A 24,911-nucleotide genomic window follows, 5' to 3' on the forward strand; every position below is an offset into this window, starting at 1 on the left:
TGGGAAGGATTATTAGCAGACAACAAGGATGGGATTATGTCTATAAATCACTTTAAGCTTTTCTCTTGACAAAGGGCTCTGAACTGTGGTAAATCTATCTAGGCCTCTTAACCCACCCAATTCCTCTCCCTCCCATTTCCATCACTGATGAAGGTCACTGGTAGACAGACAAGCAGCTCAGGGCTGAGTCCCTTAGAGCAGGGACACCACCAGCAAACTGAACCCAAGTTGGTCAGCCAGAGGTGGCCAAGTTCTCCTGAACTCTGATGGAACCTGCCGGTACCAGGGGCAGGGCTCCTTGCCCAGCAGTCCCAAGTCTCAATCTACCCTTTATGGCACTGGGATGTCCTCCTACTCTTTGAACAGTTATTACCCAGCTGCCATTTTTAGAGGCCAGAAATTGGTAATAATGGTGAAACAAGTTACTCTAAAAGGGAGTGGGAAAGATAGAGTCTCCCCATGGAGACATGGGAAACATTCCTTGGCTAACAAGAAGCATGTGAACTAGGGAAGAAAAGGTGGAAATGGGTCTGTCTTTTTAGCCAAGAGGCACTGTTACCTTGGCTCTTGTAGGGATGGAAACTCCTCTACCAGCCTTTGCTCACTACGGCCAGAGGCCAGGAGGAACTCAGGGTGGATGATGAAAATCCTTTGAAGTAAAGGCCACTACTGACTTTTGACTTTGTAACCTACTTCTACATCAGTTATTAACAGCAATACTTACTGGCTGATTGAGAAATAGTATGGCAGAGAGGACAGAGTGATGGATTTGAAGCCAGGAAGACCTGGATTCAGATCCTACCTCAGACACTTAACTAAGCCTTGTGACCTGAGGCAAATCACTGGTTTTCTCCATGAAATGAGGGAGCTGGACTACATGGACAGCTTCAAAGGGGTCTTACAGCCCAGATTTCTGAAACAAGGGTTCTAGTCTTCCTCTGCCTTCAAAGCCCCCCTACTTAGACTGCCTCCTCTTATTCTTACGTGAAACCTTCCCTGATTCACTAGGTGCCTAGTACATGCAGGCAGATGTGAAGATGAAAATGGACCAGCCTCTTTGCCTTTCGGAGCTAATATTCTAGAGTGGGGGGGGGGGGGTGGTGGCGCGGGGAAAGGGAAGCAGAACTTACACAGATAAGGTACAAACTGAGACAAAGTCATTTCAAAGACATTTCAGACGACTCGAGGGTAGAGAAAGGATGGGCATAGGCCCCAAGCAGGAAAATGCTCTTAAGTTATGCTATGAATGAAGCCACACTGTAGCAGCTTCTTTGCACTAACCTCATTCCCTTTAGGGCACGTACACAGCAGCAGGCCCGGAGTCGGGAAGACCTGAGTTCAAATCCAGCTTCAGACATGTACCAGCTGTGTGACCCTGGGCAAGTCACTTAACTTTGTTTGCCCCATTTTCCTCAGCTGTATAATGGGCTGAAGAAGGAAATGGCAAATCACTCTTTGCCAAGGAAACCTCAAATGGAGTTATGAAGAGTCAGGCATGACTAAACATTCTCCTTAATGTCATAGTTATTTGTCAGAATGTAATCGTGAGGGCAAGACTGATATTCTATCCACCCAGCAGGCAGTAATTGCTTTAACAGATGCAAGGAGCTCACTATCAGACCGGAGAAGCAATTTCCCAAAGGTTACACAGTATCCTGGGCCCAGAGCTGGAACTGAATCAGCTCAGCCCTGAAAACTCCCAGTTCTAGGAGCTATAAGGGCTGGGGCTATGAAGGGAGGGGGCCCTATCACGGCAGAGCCCCAGAGGAGGCATCAAAGCACAGCTCCTCCATTCTGAGGCTGTTGATGAAATAGAAATGGACCAAGAGGCATGAGTCAGTCAGAGAGGGCCAAAGGGACCGGCCAATGCCAAAACATCAAGAATGAATAGGGAGCCTGATTAGGCTGCACGTGTAAACTCCAGTTGAAATGAAGATGCCCTAGAATGGTAAGATTTCCCTCACTCTTCCTCCATCTTCACCTCCTCCCTTTATACTTTTCCTCTCCTCCATTCCCCTCCACTCTGTTCTCTTTTCTTTGTGCTGGTTCAATATTCACAATTCATTGTGTAACTGAACTTGCTATCTTTCTCAAATCTTCCCCTTATTCTTATTTCTCCATCTTCCTAGTCCCTGAAGCTAGCACTATCCACGTGTCTTCCTCAACTTCTTAAGAAGGCAGCTAGGGCTAATGTCCCCATTTCCTTTCCTCTCTGTAGCTTTTTCCGCTAAGTCTGGCCTCTGAGCTCATCATTCAAGCAAGACCGCTCTCTCCAATGCTACCAAAAATCTTCTAGTTGCCAAATCTAACGGCCTCCAAAATCTAATAAGAAGGGAAGTGGTTGAAAGAGAAAAAAAAAAATCGTATCAAAGCCCTGATAAAGGTCTGATGTCCAAGACATATAAACAACCCACAAATTTATAGGGTGCCCCCAAAATATTAGTGAGGTTTTAAGATTTAATAACTTCAAACCAATGTAGCCAGGATTAGAAGGAAAGCAAAAAATTAGAGGGAACTTTTTATAGGCAGTTTCTCAGATAAAGACCTCATCTCAAATATATAGAGAACTTTGTCAAATTTGTAAGAATATGAGTCATTCCTCAATTGACAAATGGCCAAAGGATATGAACAAGCAGTTTTTGGAAGAATAAATCAAAGCTATCTGTAGTCATGTGAAAAAAAAATGCTCTAAATCACTATTGACTAGAGAAATGCAAATTAAAACCACTCTGAGGTATCACCTCACATCTATCAGATTGGTTAAAATGATAGAAGGGGAAATGACAAATGTTGAAGGAATGTGAAAAAATTGGGACACTAATACACTGTTGGTGGACTGGTGAACTGATCCAACCATTTTGTAGAGCAATCTGGAACTTTGCCCAAAGAGTTAGAATACTGTGCAAACCCATTGACCTGGCACTACCACTATTAGGTCCATTTCCCAACATGGTCAGGGAAAAATAAAAAGAATCACTATGTTCTAAACTATTTATAGTAGCTTTCTTTGTGGTGGCAAACAACTGGAAATTGAGGGGATGGCTGAACAAGTTGTGGTACATGATTGTAATGGAATACTACTGTGCTATAAGAAATGATGAGTTCACACAGTAGGCAATGAATATAGCAATCTATATTGTTTGATAAACCCAAGGACCCCAGCTTCTGGGATAAGAACTCACTGTTTGACAAAAATTGCTGGGAAAACTGGATAACAGTGTGGCAGAAAATAGGCATAGACCAATGCCTGACACCACACACAAGAATAAAGTCCAAATGGGTACATGATCTAGGTATAAAGATTGATACTATAAACAAATTAGTGGAGCAAAGAATAGTGCATTTATCAGATTTATGGAGAAGGGAGGAATTTTTGACTAAAGAAGAGATAGAAAGCATTATGAAGTGCAAAATGGATATTACATTACATTACATTACATTAAACTGAAAAGTTTTTGCACAGCCAAATTCAATGCAACCAAGATTATGAGGGAAGCAGAAAACTGGGAATCTTTGCAACTAGTGTCTGTGATAAAGGCCTCATTTCTAAAATATATAGAGAACTGAGTCAAATGCACAAGAATACAAGTCATTCCCCAATTGATAAATGGTCAAAGGATATGAACAGGCAGTTTTCAGAGGAAGAAATTATAAATATTTATAGTCATATGAAAAAATGCTCTAAATCACTATTGATTAGAGAGATGCAAATCAAAACAACTCTGAGATACCACATCACACCTATCAGATTGGCTAACATGACAGAACAGGAAGATGATAAATGTTGGAGAAGATGTGGGAGAGTTGGAACATTAATTCATTGTTGGTGGAGCTGTGAGCTGATCCAACCATTCTGGAGAGCAATTTGGAACTATGCCCAAAGGGCTACAAAAATGTGCACACCCTTTGACCCAGCAATATCACTTCTAGGACTGTATCTCCAAGAGATCATAAAAATGGGAAAGGGTCCCACATGTACAAAAATATTTACAGCAGCATTCTTTGTGGTGGCCAAAAGCTGGAAATTAAGGGGATGCCCATCAATTGGGGAATGGCCGAATAAATTGTGGTATATGAATGTAATGGAATACTATTGTACTGTAAGAAATGATGAACAGGAAGACTTCAGAGAGGCCTAGAAAGACTTATATGATCTAATGCTGAGTGAAAGGAGCAGAACTAGGAGAACTCTGTACACCGCAACAACCACAGTGTGTGAGGACTTTTTCTGGTAGACTTAGAACTTCATTGCAACGCAAGGACTTAAAAAATTTCCAGTGGTCTTTTAAGGCAAAATGCCTTCCACATCCAGAGGAAGAACTATGGAATTCGATCGCAGAATGTAGCAGATTATTTTCTTTTGTATTATGTTTTGGTTTGTTATATGATTTCTCCCATTTAATTCTTCTATACAACATGACTATGGTGAAAATGTTATTTAATAGGAATGTGTGTGTAGAACCTATATAAAATTGTATGCTGTCTTGTGGTGGGGAAGTGGGGAGGAGGGAGGAGTAGAGAGGGAAAGAAAAAATCTAGGTTGCATGGCAGTACTTGTGGAGCACTGAAAATAAATAAGAAAAAAAATTAAAAAAAAAGAAATGATGAGTTCAATGATCTTAGAAAAACATGGAAAGACTTGCATGAAATAAAGAAGAGTGAAAATGAGCAAAAACCAAGAGAATATTATATACAGTAACAGCCATATTGTTCGAAGAGTAACTGTGAATGACTAAGTTATTCTGAATAACATGAGCATTCAAATCAACCTATGAAGGAAGATAAGATGCTATCACCTTCATAGAAAGAACTGCTATATGGAAGTACATATTATATGGCTCCCCATATAGATCTTTACCAAATATTGGCTTTCCCTAATGTGGGATTGGGAAGCAGAGAGGGAGACAATTTGGAACTTAAAATGTAACAAAAAAATTAAAATAAAAAAAAAGATTTAATAACTTTCGAAATACAAGTGCTACAAACTTATGAAAGGCAACACCGAAAGATTATTTGAAATTTTAAAATATAGATATGTTTCTTATTAAAGTTCAAAGTAACTAGTATTATGCTAGGCATATATCACTCTAATCAATTTCTGAACTCAGTAAAAGCTTTCATCAATTGTGTTCAGTGATCAAAAGGAAGGAATTTGTAACCTCACAATCATCCAAAGGATGAAGTTTTGACTTATGTCTGACAATTTGGGCAGGACTCCACAACAAGTCTAACAGAGACAGATCAGATGATGGATGGAGGCAGCTGAATGAGAAGACTACTCCCCTGTTTCACTAGCATGAGAAAGTGACATCTAGAAACTAGACGTAGTAATGTATAATGACAGGATACCCTGGCTTCATAAAATTAAAATGAAAAATCTAGTATTAAAATGTACAAAATAGGCAAGTGCAAAAGAAATGTAAATAATTAAGCTTTCATATCATATTTTTTGTGAGTTTGCAGCATGTATGCCTCTGAAGTTATTAAAGCCTTAGAACTTCACTAAGACTCTTGGGACACCCTGAGTGTAAGTGTATGTATATGCATTTGTATATGTGTACGTTTACATGTGTATGTATGACCAAAAGCCAATCCCTAAGTGGTAAGAAGATATAAACAGACAATTCTCAAAAAAAGAATTATAAATTAGTAATAATAACATGAAAGAGTCCTCCAAATCACTAATAAGACAAATGCAAATCAATACAAATGTAGGCTTCGCTTCACACCCAACAAATTGGCCAGCATGATTAACAATAGGAACAGTTAAGTTGTAGGAACTATGACAAGATATGTACACTTGTACATTGTTAGTGGAGCTGTAAATTGTCCTGACACATAAGAAATGCCTGTTAACTGATTAATCTGATGCTATTAAATTATAATGAGCAAGCTTTACCCTAAACGAAAGATAAAAGAAGGTTCCACCCCTCCTACTTTTGCATAGAGATGATAGACTATGAGTATAGAACATAGCAGTTCCCCTACACACACACACACACACACACACACACACACACACACACACACAGCATAGGTATCATGCCTATTTTACAGATAGGAAAACAGGAGGGATTCAAATCTGAATTTTTCTACCTGGACATTATTGACCAATCCATGCCAGCTAGTGTGCTAATAACCACTCTACAAAGCAAAGCTAAGTCCAAGGGAGAGAAAGCAACTGCCCAGCGAGGGTTCTCAGAGCCCCCTCAGGTATTGCTAGCACAGGTCACATGGAACAAAGGTGGGCTATAAATAGCAGAGAAGTTGTTCCCCATGGAAATAGATGATATTGAAGAGTCCTAAATCTAATCAAAGGTAGCAGGAAATACAATTCACTGTCTCTAGGCAAGTCATGGGTACACTGAGATGGTGGCTCTAATAGGAAATTAGTCCATTAAGGGTTGAGATTTAAGTGATAGTTAAAGGGGCAGAGCTGGGGATGAGGAGGGAAGAACCCAAAGGCATTTCTCCCAGAGAAGCCAAGGCTAGAACACGATTCACAGCAATGATGGTCAGGTCTAAGAAATTGGGCAGTTAGCCCCAGGCAGGAACAGTGCTGATGTGGCTAGGACCTAATGGTTCCCATGGGCAGGAAAAAGGGAGAAGTGAATTTGGTTACAGCAGAAAATGAATGTTCAGTGGTAGAAGCTAACGTCCCCTTGGACTGGGAGGCGGTAGGCTGAATCACCTCATGACAAAAGTGCCTAAAGCTGAGTCTGGTGGTGCAGATCAGTAAACCTTGAGACTGTGGAGGCTGGGGGTAGTGGATCCCTTGAATCTGGGCATTCTGAGATGTAGAGGACTAAAGCCAAGTGGGAGTCCGTGTTATGGCAACCCCAGTATGATCCTCCCAGGGACTACCAGGCTGTACTACAGAGGAGTGAACCAGTCCAGGTCAGAAACGGAGCAGGTCAAAGCTAACAAGCTAATCAGTCTGGTGTCTGGGGTGATAAGTGGCTACTGTATTTTCAGCCTTGACTGGTGTGCGGATGGGAGCAGGGGCAGGGTGTATATAGGGAGCTAATGTCCCTAGGCATAGGTAGTTAACAATCCCATGTAAGGAATCCAGGGGAGCTGAATCTGCTCATGACAATGACATAATGTTCCCATGGTGGGTGGTGGAACCTTAATATTCCTATGGTGTAAAGCAAATGTCCCATGTTCCCATAGCTATAATATCACAATGGTATAGAGCTGACACTTTCATAGGACAGGGACAGAGAGTAATGTAGATCTAGCTATGATGGAAAGCTACTACTTCCATGGTGGAGAGCTCCCGTTTCTGAGGGGAAAGCCAACATTCTCATAGATGGGGAGCTAACGTCTCCATGGTGGAATGCTATAGAGATATATCCTCTAGTGCTAAGTTTGCTCCTTGAGTCCCCTGACTCAGCATTAGAATAAGAGCTCCCTGAGAGCAGGGACTGTTTCTGCCTTTCTTTCTGTTCTCAGTACTTAGCCTAGTGCCTGGATGATCATGGTAAGAACGTAATGAAGGCTTTGGGACTGATTCGCCACTAGTAGTCACAGGCTTCTAACATTCCTAGGACGAGCAGCTGCCTACTCTGGACAGCGGATATCCCCAGGGCTGGCATTCCTTCAGCAGAACAAATGATGCTAAGGACCCAGAGCCAACATTCCCATTCCCACAAAGGAGAGGAAATGTTTGCATGCATGTGTGGTTGACGTTCCCAGTGGGAGAAGCAGGGGCAGCTGCATCTGGCCACCTTGGCCAGTTCCTAAAACACAGGTGTTCCTTAGGTACAGAGGGGCCCTACTGGGCCAGGTACCAGATCAAACGTTCTCACAGGCCAATAACTAACATTTCTATGGGGTGGTGGTGGTGGTATGTTTTTAAGATGGAACCCAGCAAAGAGGCACGACAGACTGCTCTTGGTGGAGTAGTAGCTCCATAGAAGATGAGGAGGATCTCCATGGGTACTGCCTCTAGACAGGGAAGGTGAAGGCATAGCCATGCCCCTGAAATGTTTGTGAACTAGAGGCTTGGGAGGCCTTAGGGACTGGCTGAGGCTTGTTGAGACAGGCTTTCCCATCCCCACTTTACCAAATCCCTTCCTGGTAAGAGTTCATGGGTGAGTGAGCACCTCCAGAGGGGGTTGGTGGGAGCAGCCCTCTCCAAGGTTAGGCCTTCCTCCCCACTCCCTTCCTTTGTTCTTCTGGACCAACCACATGCTGAGGCATCCGGGTCACTTCTCCTAGCTTCTTTAAGCTCCTCTCTAGGAGGGGACTGAGATCAAGGCTTCTATCCCTGGGTGTGAGCAGGGTGGGGCAATGCCCCCAGACTTGGGTGCAGAGGGGCCCTACCAGGCCAGTAACCAGGCCAGTCTTTGGCATGGCAGAGGTTAACTGAGTTTGTTATCAGAAGCACTGGACCCTTCGGCTGTTTCATTTCCCCTGCTTGCTCTGATAATGAGATTTCCCGGTAGCTCTGGGAAAGGCAACAGCGTGGGCGCCTCTGGCCATAAGTGCCCTTGATCGAAGGAACAGTATCCCATGGTCCCATAGACCCAGGAGCCAGAAGGGAGCTTGGCACTCACCATTTACCGAGGAAGAAAGTGAGACCCAGAGAGGGACGGGGAGTGAGCCCCAGGGTCTGGGGAAATCAGAAACTCACTTCACAGAATAGGAAGAACGAAGAGACAGCTTGGTATACTGGACAGAATGCTAGACTTGGGGGGGGCAGAAAGACCAGGGCTCAAAACCCGCCTCATATATGTTCCATGTGGCCCTGGACAAGTCACATCACCTCAGTTTCCTCATATGTAAAATGGGGCGATGATGGTGGTGGCGTTCAATGTTCCTAAGGTAGCTTTCACTTCTAATCCTGACCTCTTACAGTCTTATAAACAATCACTTCCAGAGAGCAGATTCTATTAGAGCTTGGAGTAAAACTGAAAGAGAGGGAGGAGAGAAAGTTGTGGGAAGGGGCAGGGTGGGGAGTAGATTCAAGATCTTTAGAAACAACTTGACTGTGGGTGTGGCCTTGGGGACACAGGGCTGCTTGGCTGCCTTCTGTACCCAGAAGCAGGGCAAAGTGGGGGATGAGCTCCCAAGGTCCCTGTCAGCTGCAGGATCCTGGAGAAATCGGAGGAGAAGTGAGCATTCAAGTGGGGAAGAGGATGTGATGACTGCCTTAGACCCATATGAATGTCGGTCATGTAGAGAAAGGGCCAGACTGGTTCTGCATGGACCCAGAGGACATCACAGCCCTGGACCTTCTTTGCCCACCTGGTAAATTCCTACCCATCCTTTAAATCCCAAGTCAAAGGCCTACTTTTCCAGGAAGCTTCCCTATCACCACAGTTAACAATGACCCTGCCCTTGGCATGAGACCCAGAACTTTGGTATTTTAATTTAATATGTACTCATTATGTATGCTACTTAATATTCATTCCAATGTACTCATTGTTTTGAACTGGAGTCATCTGGATTGGTGTCTTGGTCCTCATCTAGACTGTAGAGGTCAGAGACTTTGTCTTATCTAAACCTAGTGCCAAGAAGTGTAGGCTGCAGACTCTAGAAGTATTTTAGAAATGCTTGCCTCTATTTCAAGGACAGGATCACATGACTCAGCTCAGAGGCTATGAAGTCTCACCCCCTCCTTTTATATATGAGGAAGCTGAGGACCAGGCTTGCCCAAGGTCACCCAGGAAATCAGGGACAGTGACAGAATTTGAACCCAGTTCTCTGCTTCCAAAGTCTTTGATCCTTACACTGAACCAAAAGGCTTCCCTCCAAGAAAGCAGGGGCTACTGGGAAAAGTGCTGGCCTTGAAGAGTAAGAGATCACAGAGTCTAGGAGGAAAAGTTTCAGTGGCTAATCCATTTTGGTGGCCATCCAGTCTTGATGTCCCCAGAGAAGGGGGAAATCGCCACCTCTTGAGGTAGCCTGCTCCGCTCTGGGACAGTCAGCCTCATGTGGTGGTCCCTTGGTGGCTCCCTCCCACGCCTCCTCATTTTGCCCTCCAGGGATCACACATCATAAGGCTCTTCCCTCTTCACAGTGACAGCCCTTGATGATCTACAGACAGCTAGCACATGCCCCCTGAGTCTTTTCTTTTCCAATCTAAATGCATCCAAGTCCTTCAACTGAATTTTAACCCCACATCTGCCACTGATTCAGTATGGGATTTAGCAAGTCCTTGAGGGGGAAGAAGGTCCTGGAAATAGTCAGGAATCCTCAGCAAAGAGGGTATTGGGTCTAGAGACAGAGGACCAGCTATGCCATTGAGGACCATTGAGGCTTAATTTCTCTGGGTCTCAGTTTCCTCAAATGCAAAATGAGGGGCTTGGGCTAGATAACCCTTAAGGATCCTTCCAGTTCTACATCCAGTATTGGGTGACCCCAGGTGAGTCACATCACTTCAAGCATCTATAAAATGGGCACAAGCATACCTGTAGCATCTGCTTCCTAGGGTACTTGAGAAGACTGAATGAGATAATGGAAGAGCTCTGTAGACCTTAGAAAGTCAATAAAGCCAGATCAGATTTTGATAATGTTGGGAACTTGCAGTGAAAAACTCTTTCCATCCATACAGAGCAGGACCTGCTATGTGTAATTGTACAGAGCTGGCTCAGACACTGAGACGGTAATTGAGCTGCCCAAGGTCACCAAGCCAGAATGCATCAGAGGTGGATTTGAACCCATGACTCTGAGGTCAGCTCTTTATCCACTTCTATCTCTCATCAGAATCTTCATCTGACAAATGGGGACAGCAATCCCTGCCCCCAGGGGTCCACAAGGACTCAGTAAGATCATGGCTTATAGGCTGGAGATGACCACCATCCTCAGTCTTAGGAGACTGGCTTTGCTCCCTGGGGTGGGTCACCTACCTGGATCATGTACAGCTGGGCAATGCGATACTCCTCCACGCTCATTGGAAGAGGAATGCGATATTCCTTTATAAGCATCTTGAAAGTCCAAGCCTTCCCGTCTCAAGGGAACTGCAACCTGGGGACTTCTTGTGAAGACTCCTTAAAGAATCACAATGTAATTCATCGAGGACTCCTGTGCAAGGGAGAGAAGAGGACCAGGATCACTTTCTGATTTGGGGGCAGGAGTGGGGGACAATGATCTCTGACCCTAAGCAAGTCAGTGCCACTTGTGCCACACAACTTCTCCAACCAATGGAGACAAAACACTCAATTCATAGTTCTAGGAGCTGGGAAAGACAGTGCGGTGTAGTGGACAGAAAGTCCAAAAAGTCTTGGGTTCAAGTCCAACATTTTGACACTGGTCTATGACCCTGGGCAACTCATTTAGCCTCAGTTACCCCAAGGCAACTCTTTAAGAGGATGGAGGGGGCAAAGCAGGTACCAACTGGCATTGGTAGAGGGAGCTTCCTCTACCAAAGCAAGTTGGCAGCCTATTGTCTTAGAGAATTGCCTAAGGCGCAGATAAGTTACTTGAGTTGTCCAGGATCACAGAGCCAGAGAATGTGAGAGAGATGTGGAGCTCAGATCACAGGGAGCTCTCCAGATGCTGACCATCCTCCTGGGAGAGGGAGGATATAAACATGTGAATGGATAAGTATATACCTGATTAGTTGGAGAGAATTCCAGTAGAAAGGGGGATCAGGAAAGGAGGTAGTATATGAGCTGTACTTTGAAAGAAGGAATTCCTAAGAAGTGCAGGGAAAGGAGGGGCATTTCAAGCATGGGGGCAGGAGACAGAAAGCCAGATTGGTTCAGGGTAACAGCAAGACAACCAGAGTAACTAATCCTAAATGCCAGAACCTCAAGGCAACTGAGTTCAATCTCCATCTTGCCCCTGCCATATATTAAACTTAATGTCTTCATGAGAAAGCCTATAGGAGTGGTGTGGACTGACAGGAAGCTCTAAGCTTTGGGGAAGCAGACACGTGGGGATAACCTGAAGGAAAGTCAGCAGATGCAGAAACAAAAGCCATACTATTACTTGCTGTTCACTAGAGACCGCCAGTGCAGAAAGAATAAAAAGATGATGAGTTTGGGATATGGATTGCAAGATAAGCACAGAGACACAATATTGTTATGAAGGGACATTTCAATTATCTGTACTTCTCCTGGAGTTCTCAATGTGTGCTAAAAGCAAGATAGGAATAGACTAGCAAAGGAAACTCCCAGGTGAGAAAATTCACTGTATCAATAAAGATCAATCAGCACCTTCTCCGCAGATAATAGTTTGTAAGAGGCTGTGAACTCTTTTTTTTTTTTTTTTAATTCTGATAGTTGTATTTCAACATAATTGTTTTCCTACATCCCTCCGCCCTGTTGGTGTGTGTTGGAACAGGTAAATAAAGGCTTGCACAAGCTCAACTTTCTCTCCACGAAGGAGGGGCTGCCAACACAAGTATAATTACTCAGACTGAACTCATAGCCCAATATCTTGGGCACAGGCAAGGGGAAGGAGAGAGGGAGAAGGGCAGGCCTTAAAAAGGTCTGAGACCAGACCACCAGATCAGGCTAACCTCAGGGCAGCGCCTGCCTGCCTTTGCATGAGGGCAAAGCTCCTATGTGATTACCAAGTGAGCTCCCATTCCTTGGGTTACTCAGTCTGGAAAAGAGATAATGACACACCACCACCCTCCCAAAGATCTGTTGGTAATACCGGATAAGAGCTGGCCCTGGAGCTAGTCAACAAGTACAGTCCTGCATCCGACACATGGCGGATGGGTAACCCTGGGGAAGTCACCAAACCCTCAGAGATCTGGGCAACCCAACAATGGCTCCCAGTTAGAGATCTGCCGTGGTAGAGAGAGGGTCCTTACAAGGGAACTCTTGATACCAACAAAATCACCGGAGTCCTAAAATGGTCTAAAGAAGAAACATTTATTAAGCACCTAATGTATGCTTCTTGTCTCAGCTCGATCTCACCATAGCCAAGAATCCGTTGCAGATACCCTCGGTGTTAATGCCTTCTCTCTGTGCATTCTCTAATTAAGCCTGTCTGTTTATAAACCTCCATTAAGTGGTGAGCTCCTCAAGAGAAGGTATTGCCTTTTGTCTTTCTTTGCATGATCAGTGCCTAAGTACAGTGCCTGGCATATAATAACCCTTCCTCCCTCCCTCTCTGTCCTCCCTTCTCTTCCTCCCTTCCCCTTCTCCCTTCCTTCCCTTTCTCTTTTCCTTCCCTTTTTCCTTCCCTCCCTCCCTCCCTCCCTTCCTTCCTTCCTTCCTTTCTTCCTTCCCTTCCTCTCTCCCTTCCTTCCTTCCTTCCTTCTCTTTCTCCTTTCCTTCCCTTTTTCCCTCCCTTCCTTCCTCCCTTCCCTTTCTCCCTTCCTTTCCTCTTTTCCACCCCCCACCTTACACTGTGAACTCACTAAGGACACAGACTGTCCTTTGCCTTTCTTTGTATCCCCATCCCTTAGCACAGTGCCTGGCACATACTAGATGTTTAATGCTGCTTGTTCATTTTGTGTCAGGGACTATATTAGACACTGGGAATTCAAAGACTAATGGGAAAGAGTTTCTGCCCTCAAGTTTACTTTCTATGGGAGGAGGGACAGGGGACAACATGAACACAGATAAATATATTACGAAAATAATGAGGCACAAAGTATAAGAGCACAAATAAGAGGTTTTTGGGTGCAGAAAAATGAGAACTGGTCACAGGAAAAGGCTCATAAGAAGTGGTGTTGATCTGAGCTTTGAAGAAAAATAGGGGCTTTGAGAGATGGCAGTGAGGGGCCAGCCATTCCAGGCTTGAGCCAGCACGGGAGGAGAAGCATCACATAGGAGGTACCGCCAGAAAGTCAGTGTGGCTGAACTTGAGAGGGTGGAGCTAGAAGGGCGCAGAATCTGCAGACACAAGAAGGTAAGAGCTCTCTCAGACCCTATGGGGCCTGTGTGTGCTACCCCTGGGTAGGCTTTAGCAAGAAATCCAGTGGGGCAGCCCGGATGGTGATGGCCTGTGAGTTTGGACAGGAAGATGGGATAAAAGAACAAGGGTTGTTTAGTCCTGGAGAAGGGACTCTCACAGGATCATAGATTTAGAGTTCAGAGGGGAAAGGAGGGAGATACCTTGGGAAACACAAGTGACCAAAGCATAAAACAGATCCAAAAAAGTGAAAGCAAATGAATCTTTTTTTTCCCAAGTCAAGTCTAGCATCACCTCCGAGAGAGGCTGACTGATCCCTCTAGAGAAAGGACACTGCTTGCTCCCTTTCCCACCTCTCCTGCCTTTTAGCTTTTCCCTGTGTATTCTTCTCATTTGAACTAATGATAGCTCGAGTACACTTTGTGAGATCCTTGGAGGCATGAACTGTGCCATTTTTACTTTGAGCCTGGCACATGTTGGAGTCTAATAAATATCTGTGGAATTAGAAGGGGAGGGGAAAAAAGTCTTAAGTTGGAAGGAATCTGAGAGTCCATCTAGCCTGACCTACTCCATTTTACAAAATGAGGAAACTGAGGCCCAGAGAGGTTAAGGGGCATTCTCATAGTCAAGCAACGATGGGATTCAAACTTAGGTCAGAGGGTCATGAATTTAGAGCTAGGAGGGACATAAGTCAATTAGTCCAACAACCTCACTGTAGGGGAGAGCAACCTGAGGCTCAGAGAGGTAACCTTGTCCAAGGTCTTAGGTAACAAGTGGTAAGACTAGAATTGGAACCCAGATCCTCTGACTCCAAATTCAAGGATCTTTCCATGGTGCTGGTTGATGATAGCTTTCCAGGGCTGGCGTGTGGAGGAGGGGTGAGTCTGGCTCCTGCTCAGTGTCAGAGGGCAGAACCAGGAGCATGGAGTGGGAGTGGGGAACTGCAGAAAGAACTTGCTCAGAATGACGCCTGTCCTGTTGTGGAACAGGCTGCCTCCTGACGTGGTGAACTCCCCTTCCTTAGAATTCTTCCAGAAGAGGCTGGTCAGATAACCACTTGTTGGTTATGTTACAGGGAGGATTCCTTTGGGAATGACCTCAGGCTGCTGAGGTGCCTTCTGGCTCTAGACTCGAGTTTTTTTTTTTGTTTTTTGTTTTAAACAATCAATGCTCTGTATTTCAAAGGAGGGATTGAGAAATATGGGCTGGAGCAATCAGGAAGAGTTTCATGGAAAGGGTGGAAAGTGAGCCAGTCCCAGAAGGCTAGTCCTAGAGCAAACATAGATTCTTAGATTTGGGGATGCCATGCATGATGGTCTATGCAATCCCTTTAGGTGAAAGGCCTGGCAGAGAATGAGCACACGGCTAGGATGGAGTGGGCATTGGACCAGGTCTCTACCACTGAAGCTTGCACCTCAGAACCCCCCTCAGCCTAGGGGAGGGGCAGAGGGCAAGGCTGTCATTCCTCCCAGCCCCAGAGACCTGGCCCAAGCAATACTGATCACAAAAGCCAGCTGGTGAGTAGGAGAACGTGGCCGTTAACCCTGGAGGCCACATCCAAGGCAGCAGGGAGCCTGGGCCTGCAGGGACCGACAGGAAACACTTTCCAGGCATCTTTCTTGGTTGTTTCCATTTTTCTACTAGATTTAAAGCCAGAATATAATTCATGAGATGGGACCAGGTGGAGCTATGAAAATGCCCTTCATGGCCCTGTTCCCAGCCGTGTTTCTGCAAGTTATCTCTGCTTGTCCCTTCAACAACTAAATCATCTTTTAATCAGCTAATAGAGAGCTTGCTAGCTGCCTGAAAAGAGATCTGGGACAAGAGAGGCAGGAGAGGCTGGGGGGTGGGGGGGGAGTGTGCGCAGGAGGGGCAGACACTCCTACCCCCAAACCAATCACCTCCTTCACGGAGAGGAGCCACTATGAATCTGCTGCTCAAAGCTGGGAGAATCCTCAAGGGGAGATGATGGGTTGTCAGATGGCTAGGCTCCTGCTCCCATGGATGACAGGAGGAAGAAAAGAGGAAGAGGGAGAAAAGAAAAGGAGAAAGAGGGAGAGAAAAGGAGAAGAGGAGGAGGAAGAGGAGGAAAAGCAGGCAATGGGAACCTCCGAAAACTCAGACGATGTTATTACGCTGCGCTGCCTTTCCTCTCTGTCCCTGCTGGAGTCGTGATGGGTCAGACAGGATTGTATTTTAAGACCTACCACAGGGGGAGCTTTCTGGGCACGTTCTGAAAGGAACGGAGCTAGGAATCGATGTTGTGACAGCAGCAGCAAGTTCTCTGGGGGGGCCCTCTTCCCACACCTTCACTCCTGCTCTCAGACCTCTTGCACAGATGGAGGCGCTATCTGGTCATGGGCCACTCCAGGAAACCCTGAGGTGGAAGGAGAATCAAACCAACAGCTGGAGCTGACTGGACCCACACTGGCCGTGTGCCCCTGGACCCACACTGGCCATGTGCCCCTGGGCACATCCCTAACTTCTCCATGTCCTAGGAATCTCTTGAGGACTATAAATGAAGAGATGAGTTGCCAATCTGAATGAGTAGGTGGAGTTTCCATGCTAGAAGTTCCCTGTACCTAACAAGATCATAGGACTAAACCACAAAACACCCCCTAAATCTGACCTTTAGATATCCCTGCACAGCTGGCACCAAACATTCCTAATGACCTCATTTGAGCCTCCCAAATAAGTCAGCGAAATAGGTATTTCAGATGTTATCCCCCTCATTTTACAGAAGAGGAAATTGAGGCACAGTACCTCTCTGGGGGTCACATAGCTCAGAAGTGTTGGCACATGATGTCTCTGAACTCAGGCCTTTCTGAGCCATAAGTCCTGAACGGCATCTGCCCCCTACCATCTCACCCTCTCACTCTAATGGGAACTTGGAGATCTAGTTTAATTAACATTTGTTAATTAACTGATCAGAACATGTAACAATCAATAAACATGAAGTGCCTACTATGTGCCAGCACAGTGTCTAACACACAGTAGGGGCTTAATATTTATTGACACTTACTGCCAGATACCATTGGGGAAACTGAGGCCCCGGAGAAGAGAAGTGATTTGTATGGGAAACCCATTCATTCCCAGAGGGAATCCACACTATTCTGGACACCTTCCCCGAAACATACACATCTCTGGGGATGAATGTGAAAGAAGGTGGATGCAGGAGACACAGGAGAAATTCACTAGGCTTTGGGGTGTGTGTGTGTGTGTGTGTGTGTGTGTGTGTGTGTGTGAGAGAGAGAGAGAGAGAGAGAGAGAGAGAGAGAGAGAGAGAGAGACAGAGAGAGAGAGAGAGAGAGAGAGTGTGCGTGTGTGTGTGTGTGTGTGTGTGTGTGTGTGTGTAACCTGAATTCTCCACACCCCCCATCCCTCCAATCACCTTCAGGGACAAGATAAGGGAGGTATACTGGGTGGCTCAGAAAACTGTCCTTTGGAAGCTGTGCCCCATCTGATAGGGCCGACCTGAAAGGTCTTTATGCTTCAAGATCCAGGACTATCTCAGGCCAGCCAAGGGTCAGGTTGTTAAAAGGTCACCTGCTGCTAGAGCAGTAATGGAAAGAGAACCTGGGGAGAGAATCTTGCATTAATTCCCTGGCTGAGGTGGAGGTAGGAGCCTCCATCAAGACAATTTGAAGTAATACTGAGGTGGGGGGGAAAGGGGGAAGTATAGGGCAGGAAAGGTGCGAGGCACTAAACTATGCCCACGCTGAAGTGAGGCTGGCACCGCGGCTGTGGATGCCTAGGTCTGTGCTTGGGCAACGCTCTGCTCCCATCCTGATGCGTGACCTTGAGTAAAATCAGTGCATTTCTCTGGGCTGGGGCACAGCAGCCCAACAGCCAAGTCCCGTGGGGGACCCCAAGTCACTGCAGTAGAAGGCAGCAGCCTGAAGGAACCAGCCAGGGCCATTGCTCAGAACTGGAAAGGGAAGGGCAGGAGATCACGAAATGTAGGTATTACTGTACAAATCGACCAGCTGAAATCCCTGGTGACCAGGTGAGACAGCCCACTAGAATGAGACTGAGGGGCCCTGGAGCTCGGAGGAACAACAGAAAGGATTGAGTTTTCAGGACTTAATCTTCATTCCATTATTAGATCCGCTTTGACGTCACTGATCGAATTTAGGAGCAAGGCTCTGCCGAGCTGCCACTTATAACAACTGGGGGGATGGAATGGGTCCAGATGCAGCGGCTCTGCGGTCGATGTTCAGGCCCACTAAGGCTCCTGAGACAATAAATAACACTTTTGGCTCCAAGTGGGGGCCACTGGAGATGGGGGCAGGGCAGCTCCCAAGGAGGCTCCTGGCCATAGTAGGATGACAGATTTGGAACAGAAATAGACCTCAGAAGTCACCTCGTGCACCTCCCTCACTGGAAAGCCAAAGAGACTAGTCCAAGGTCACACAGCCAGTAATAATACCCAACCTCTGTCTGCCTCAGTTTCCTTATAAAACCAGGGATGATAAAATAAAATCTGCATTTTCTAAGGAAGAGTCCTGTCAAACTATCCCTTTCTATTACCACTCCTCATCACCAAAACCAAACAGGTGGTGATGGGGAAAGAGCATTTGGATGGGCTCAAAGGGCATCTAATAACCTTATTTAAATCCTGAAGCCAAAATGTAATAGCTTCTGAGACCCTGGACAAATAATTTCATTTCTCTGGGACTCAGTTTCCCCAATGATTAATTAATAATAGCTTGCATTTCTACAGCACCTTAAGGTTCTCAATGAGTTTTACAAATACTGATTGATCCCCTCAACAACCCTGTAGTTGCAATTATTAGCTTAATTTTTCAGATGGGGAAACTGAGGCAGACAGGTTAATTCACTTGCTCAGGGTCACACATCTATAAAGTGTCTGAGGCTGAATCTGAACTCAAGTCTTCCCTGGCTACCAAGTATAGTGCACCACCTAACTACCACTAGTAGGATGGATCTCACAGTTTTGTTCTGTGGAAAGCATTTTGTCAGTTTTAAAGTTTTATGGAAATATGAAGCCCTGCCTTCCCTCATAGTACATAAGAGCAAGAGATTTGTGGTCAGAAAGACCTGGCCCAAATCCTGCCACTGACACCTCCTATCTGTGTAACTACAGACAAGTCCTTTTCTTGATTGAGTGAGTCTCGATTTTCCCAACCTTTAAAATGGGGGTGAGAAGACCTACAAACCTATATGTATCACAGGGCTATCTCTAGGAATGATAGTGTATAAAAGAGTCACTTGGAAATTTCAAAGTCCTATATAAAAATTTATTATTATCTTGATTATTCCTGGGAGGCAGTATGGTACAGTAGGTGGTGTGGGACCAGCAATCAGAAAGAGCTGGGTTCAGATCCTGCTTCAGACACTTATAATGGCTTTGTTACTCCAGGGCAAATCAATGACTTAATTCTCTGAGCTTTGGTTTCCTCATGTGTCAAAGTGGGATGCTGATACCCACACCACCTACCCCATGGTGCATCTGCGAGGCTCAGATGAGTCAACATGTATAAAAGCGTTGTGGAAGTCAGTTAGCATCATCACCATCATCGTCATTATCATCGTTGTCAATCAGACTAGAGATGCAGGGGAATTAATGAATGACGAAGGTTGGACTCGAGGACTCAATGGGCACTAAAGGGCCTTCTAGCTCTGGACTCCCTGACCAAATGAAAGCCGATACAATACAGAATGTGAGAGGCTGCTGATAAAAGACCCAAGGGGAGTGGTCTCAGACAGGGAGACAGCCAGTGAGGAGCGCATCCCTGACGTTCTCCTTGGTTCTCTACCTCCCACAACCCCACAAGGCCTCTTTGTAGAAGTGACGTGGATCCCCGCAGATAGGCCAGGGAAGACAGGGCAACAGCTGAGCTCTTCTATCCTTCCTCTGCCCCCAAGTCTCCTGGGCAGCTGCCTAGTTAGAGGCCTCACTGCTGTGTGTACAAAGCAGAAATGGGGCGAGGGGGTTACCAAAGGAGACACTGGCCCTGCACACTGAGGAGGAGCCATCCGAGGATACCTCAGTGGGACTGGGAACCCTGAGAAGGAGGGGGGGAATCTAAAGAGAGTTTAGAAATAGAGCTGGGCCTTACAGAGTATCGGTCACCAGGGCTGGGTGGCAAACTGGGGTAAGGCTGTGGCATAATGGAGAGAAGAGAGATATGGAGTCCTCAGGCCTGGGCTTGAGTTCAAATTCTGGCTCCTCTGCTCCTTCCATTTCCCGTCAGCGGCCTTGCTTGGTCCCACTCCAGGAAAGTCATCCCACTCATCATCTTGGAGACTGAGCTAGCCCTGATTCCCCACATGTTCTCAGCTACCTTTCCCCTGTTTGGAGGGTGGGATGCAAAGCAATCCGCTCCAACCAAGGGCCTCATTGAGAGAGGGCTCAGAATTCTCCAGTTAAACTCTTCCTTTTCCATCAGTTACTCTGCCCCAGAGCCAGATACCCTGGCAGGGAAGGGGAACACTCATGGCTTCTTTTCAGTCTCTGTCAACGGGCTTCTCCCATCAGACTTCACGCTCCTTGAGGGATCCTGGAGAGACCCTTTTTTCTTGTTTGTATTATCACACTCAGCCTAAGGCCTGACATACAGTAAGTGCTTAATAAATGTTTATTGGATATAACTGAGGCAGGTCACTATATCTCTGGGCCTCAGTTTTCCTCACCTGTAAAATGAAAGTGTAGGGCATCATCATCATCACAGCTAACAATTCCATAGCACCTACTATGTGCCAGGTACTATGCTAAGCATTTTAAATCTCATTTGATCCTCACAACCCTGGGAGATTGGTGCTCTTGCTACCTTCATCTTACAGATGAGGAAACTGAGGCAAAGAGAGGTTAAGTGATTTGGCTAGCAAATGAGTGAAGTTGGAATTAGAACTCAGGTCTTCCTGACTCCAGGCCCAGCACTCTATCCACTGCAGCACCTAGCTCCTGGTAGTCATCTGAGGTCATCAGATGAGCCCTAAGGTCCCTTTTTAGCAATAAATCCTATGATCTCATCTAGCCTCATTTTACAAAAAGGGAAACTGAGGCCTAGAGAGGGGAAGTGATTTGTTCAGTGTTACCTGAGGAGCTATTAGTAGGTCTCCCAAAGCCAAAACCAAAACCCCAAACCTCATTAATTCAATCAAACAAGTCACCCATAGTAACTGCTCTCTATTGTAAGTTCTGGGCCCATACATACTATTGTTGAGTTGGGGGTCCCTCACCCCCCTTAATCCCACCTGGATTTCTTCCTTCCCAGGCAAAGTTGACAAACAGCAGGAGGGAGGGGCTAAAGGACTGGTTCTGGAGTCAGAAAGGTCTGAATTCACATCCACCCTCTGACCTATACTGAGGACACAATCCTGGGTACATTTTTTTAATTTCTCAGTGCCCCTCAGGCAACTCTATAAAGACTGTGAGTTACAGATAAGTTGCTATCTGCATGTGTGGGCAGGGTATTCATGCAGGGAGTTACAAGCCTGAATTCAAACTAAAGAACAAGGTGCTGTTAGAAGGGGCTGCATATGGATGATTGTTCACATCCCTCCCTAGCCCTCCCACCGTACATCCCACACAGGGAATTGATAATTACAGGCTTGCCGCCCCCTGCCAGGCTCCCAGGGAGAGCATGAAAACTCTAAGTGGGTAGCAAACCAATCTAGCCGCAGGGCTGTCCATCTGGAGAGAGCTGGCCATCACCCACTGACCTGTGGCGGAGCTGCTCAGGGTCCCTTGGGCCCCAGCGGTTTCCTTCAGATCTATTTAAACAGATTAGGCTTCTAGTTCTATGAGATAATGGTCTAAATAATATAGCTGCCAGCCATAGTGGGAACTGGGGGGGCTGGGGAGCTATTTTCTAATAGGAATGAGTGACAAAGAGAGAATCCTATCAACAGGCTGGGATTGGAAATAAGTCTGTCCTTCCAACCCAGCCAAGATGAGGTCAAGGGTTGGGGGGGAACGACAGTAAGCGGACTGGGGCAGAGGCCAGAAGAGATACTGATGAGTCCAGAATCTTATCCAGTCTTAACAACAAGAATGATTCAATTCATTTCAATGCATTTTATAGTTGAGAAACTTAAGACAAACAGAAGTGACTTGTCCAGGGTGCCACAGCCAAGGTGTAGTGTCTAGAACACTGGACTTTGAATCAGGAAGATGCATCTTCATGAGTTCAAAACTGGCTTCAAAATTTACAAACTGTGTGACTCTGTGTAAGTCGGTTAATTCTGTTTGCCTCAGTTTCTTCATCTGTAAAAATGAGCTGGAGAAGAAAATGGCAAACCAGTCCAGTATCTTTGCCAAGAAAATTTCAAATGGGGTCACAGAGTCGGACACAATTGGAATAACTGAGCAACACATCCGAGTTCACATTTGAACTCAGATCTTTTGGATTCCAGGTCTAGCATCTATACACTACATCACCCAGCTGCCTCTAAAAAAGAATTAAAAATAAAAATAAAAACGCAGACAATTTTAGATCAAGCTAGGAGATGCAGAGAGATGACAATTCCATACTATTAATGAATGTGATCAAATCCCACCTGCTGAATTGTGATGTGTCCCAGGTATCACATTCTAGGCAGAATATGGATAAATCAGAGGGTGTTCAGAGGATGGAGGCCAGGGTGCTGATGGAGCTAGAGTTCAGGCCATTTGAAAATCTACTGAAGGAACTTGGAATGTTTAGCCTGGAGGAGAGAAGACTAATTAATGGGGGACATGAGGGTTGTCATGTGGAAAAGAGATCGGATTAGTTCTGCTTGACCTCAGAGCAGGAAGAGAGTGTTGGAGGGAGGCAGGTCTGGGATCCATGAATGGAGAGCTATCTCTGAGAAGAATGGCCTGCCTAAGGAAGGGAGGCTTGTCCCCTCACTGGAGGTCCTTAAGGAAAAGGCTGGTGATGCTTTAGAAAGGATGACAGATTGGACCAGATGATGTAAAGGCATCTTCTAAGTCTGACACTCTGAGGCTCAGGTGTCACAAACATCGACAAACGGCCTCAGAAAACAGGTCTTAGCTGCAGGGAACCCATAGTGGGCCCAATGAACTTCCCAACTGTAGCTACCACCAGAATGAGAGAGAGAGGAAGAGATAGAGACAAGGGGAGACATGAAGGGAGAGGGAAATAGAAGGAGGAGAGGAGGAGGAGAAGGGGGAGTAGGAAGAGGAGGAGGAAAAGAAGAAGAAGAGGGAGACAGAAAGGAGAGAGGAGAAGAGAAAAGGGGAGAGAGGGAGAGAGAAAGAGAGGAGAGAGGAGAAGAGAAAGAAAAGGGGGGAGGAGGAGAGAAAAAGGGAGAAGGAGAGAAAGAGAGGGGAGAGAGGGAGAGAGAAAGGAGAGGGAGAGAGAGAGAGAGAGAGACAGAGAGAGAGGCAGGTTTTACAGCTGAAAGCCAAGCTCACATAGTCATGGTGGCTGGCAAGATTCAGGAATCAGAGACAAACCTGCTTCCCATCCATCTCGATCATGCTGAACCCAGGGCCTGTCTTGTGTTAGCGTCTCATTAATAAACCATTGGCCAGATTGAATTTGGAGCCTGCTGGGCCAACACAAACTGGTTTGGTTTCCAGGCTGAAATGTACTTGGCATTTCAAATCATGCCATATAGGAAGCCAGCTACAGCCAGTGGCTGTGATGAGCTGAGGAGGAGACCACCGCCAGGAGAGGATGCCATTCCCTCACGGACACTAACGGACAGAGCTGTTGCCTTTCCCTCACCTCCCCCGCCTCCTCCAGCCTCCACCCCAATGTTTGCTTCTGATAAGCTAGTGACACAAGCTCAGGTTGGCAGGATTCCCAAGAATTCCCAAGCTGGAAGAGATTTTAAGGATCAGCTTACCCAACCCTTGCATTTTACAGATCAGGAAGCTGAAGCCCAAAGAGGGAAGTTTCTTGACCAGGGTCACACAGGAGGTGAGCAGCAGCTTCCAGATTCCCAGCTCAGGCCTCTTTCCACTAAACCACACCCAGTTCTTAGCCTGACATTTAAGGCCTTCCAGGATCTGGTTTCAATTTAAAGTTTTCTAGTCTGGTTTAATTCTATTCCACTGCCAGCAAAACTGGACTGCAAGCTGGCCTCTAATCTGACCCTTTCTCACCACCAGGTATCCGTACAGGGCTTGTCCGGCATGCCTGGAATACACTACCCCTAGAACCACTGGGGAAGGGGAAGGGAATAAATATTTATCAAGTGCCTCCTATGTACCAGTCACTGTGCTAAGGTAAAAGACAGTCCCTGCCCTCAAGGAGCTTACAACCAAATTGGGGAGAGAATATGCAGACAAACATACACATAGCAAGAACTGGACAGGGCAAATAGGGTTATGATTAACAGAGGGAAGGTACTAGAGTGAAGACCAGAGCTCCTGGTTCTTCACTCCAGTATCTTTGCCAAAAAACCCCCAAATGGGGTCCCAGAGAGTCAGACATGACTGAAAAAATGACTGAACAATGTTTGGCCACGACTGAGGATCAAATACACTGTGTCAACAGCAAACGCTTAGTCAGATGGGAGACAATAAAAGGGTTGCCTATTGTACATCTCAGCTGGATGGACACAACACGTCCCCACAAACCCCACTCCCCACCCCCATCCAATTTCTTTATTACTGTCTAGGGCAGTCACCTACACTGTCGAGTTTGGGATCATCTTTAAGTTCTCCCTCCCACTCAGGTCGCTGCTCCAACTGTCCCCTCTCCGGTAAGGGCCTGCTCCAATCACCTCTCCTCTGGACTCCAACAATAGCCCCACATCATCTCCTCAGCTGCCATGAAAGCCTCCTACTAGGCTCCAGCGACTCCCTGCTACCTATGGGATCAGAGATCAAGCATCCCAAGCCATCTGAAACTCTTCAAGTCTTCTCAGCCTTGCCCCAGCCCTCCTCCCATCCAGCTCACTTGGATCCTACCACAGGTCTATTTGCTGTTCCTCACATGTCACATGCACTGGCTTTCCCCCATGCTGGAAAGCTCTTCCACCTCACCTCCTAAAGCTCTGTTTCCTCGGTTCCCCAAAAGTCTTCCTCCTCCTCACCTCCCTCCTATTTCTTCCTTCAAGACTCAGCTCAGACTGACTTCTCTTAGGGCTTTGGTATTCTCCTCTTTACC

The 24,911-nt window shown here is 46.1% G+C and overlaps 1 protein-coding gene across 6 annotated transcripts in view; it reads right to left on the minus strand.

Annotated features, from left to right (window-relative positions):
- PITPNM2 (phosphatidylinositol transfer protein membrane associated 2) overlaps positions 1-24,911 on the minus strand; it is a 206,628-nt gene that overhangs the window by 82,925 nt on the left and 98,792 nt on the right. For all 6 annotated transcript variants that reach the window (XM_072600627.1, XM_072600628.1, XM_072600624.1 and 3 more), the window contains exon 2: positions 10,857-11,031. In XM_072600627.1, the coding sequence (XP_072456728.1) occupies positions 10,857-10,934 (78 nt within the window). In that variant the 5' untranslated portion in view covers positions 10,935-11,031. The remainder of the gene's footprint in view (positions 1-10,856; positions 11,032-24,911) is intronic.

The sequence above is a fragment of the Notamacropus eugenii genome, chromosome 4, assembly GCF_028372415.1.
Source record: "Notamacropus eugenii isolate mMacEug1 chromosome 4, mMacEug1.pri_v2, whole genome shotgun sequence".
NCBI classification, from domain to species: Eukaryota; Metazoa; Chordata; class Mammalia; order Diprotodontia; family Macropodidae; genus Notamacropus; species Notamacropus eugenii.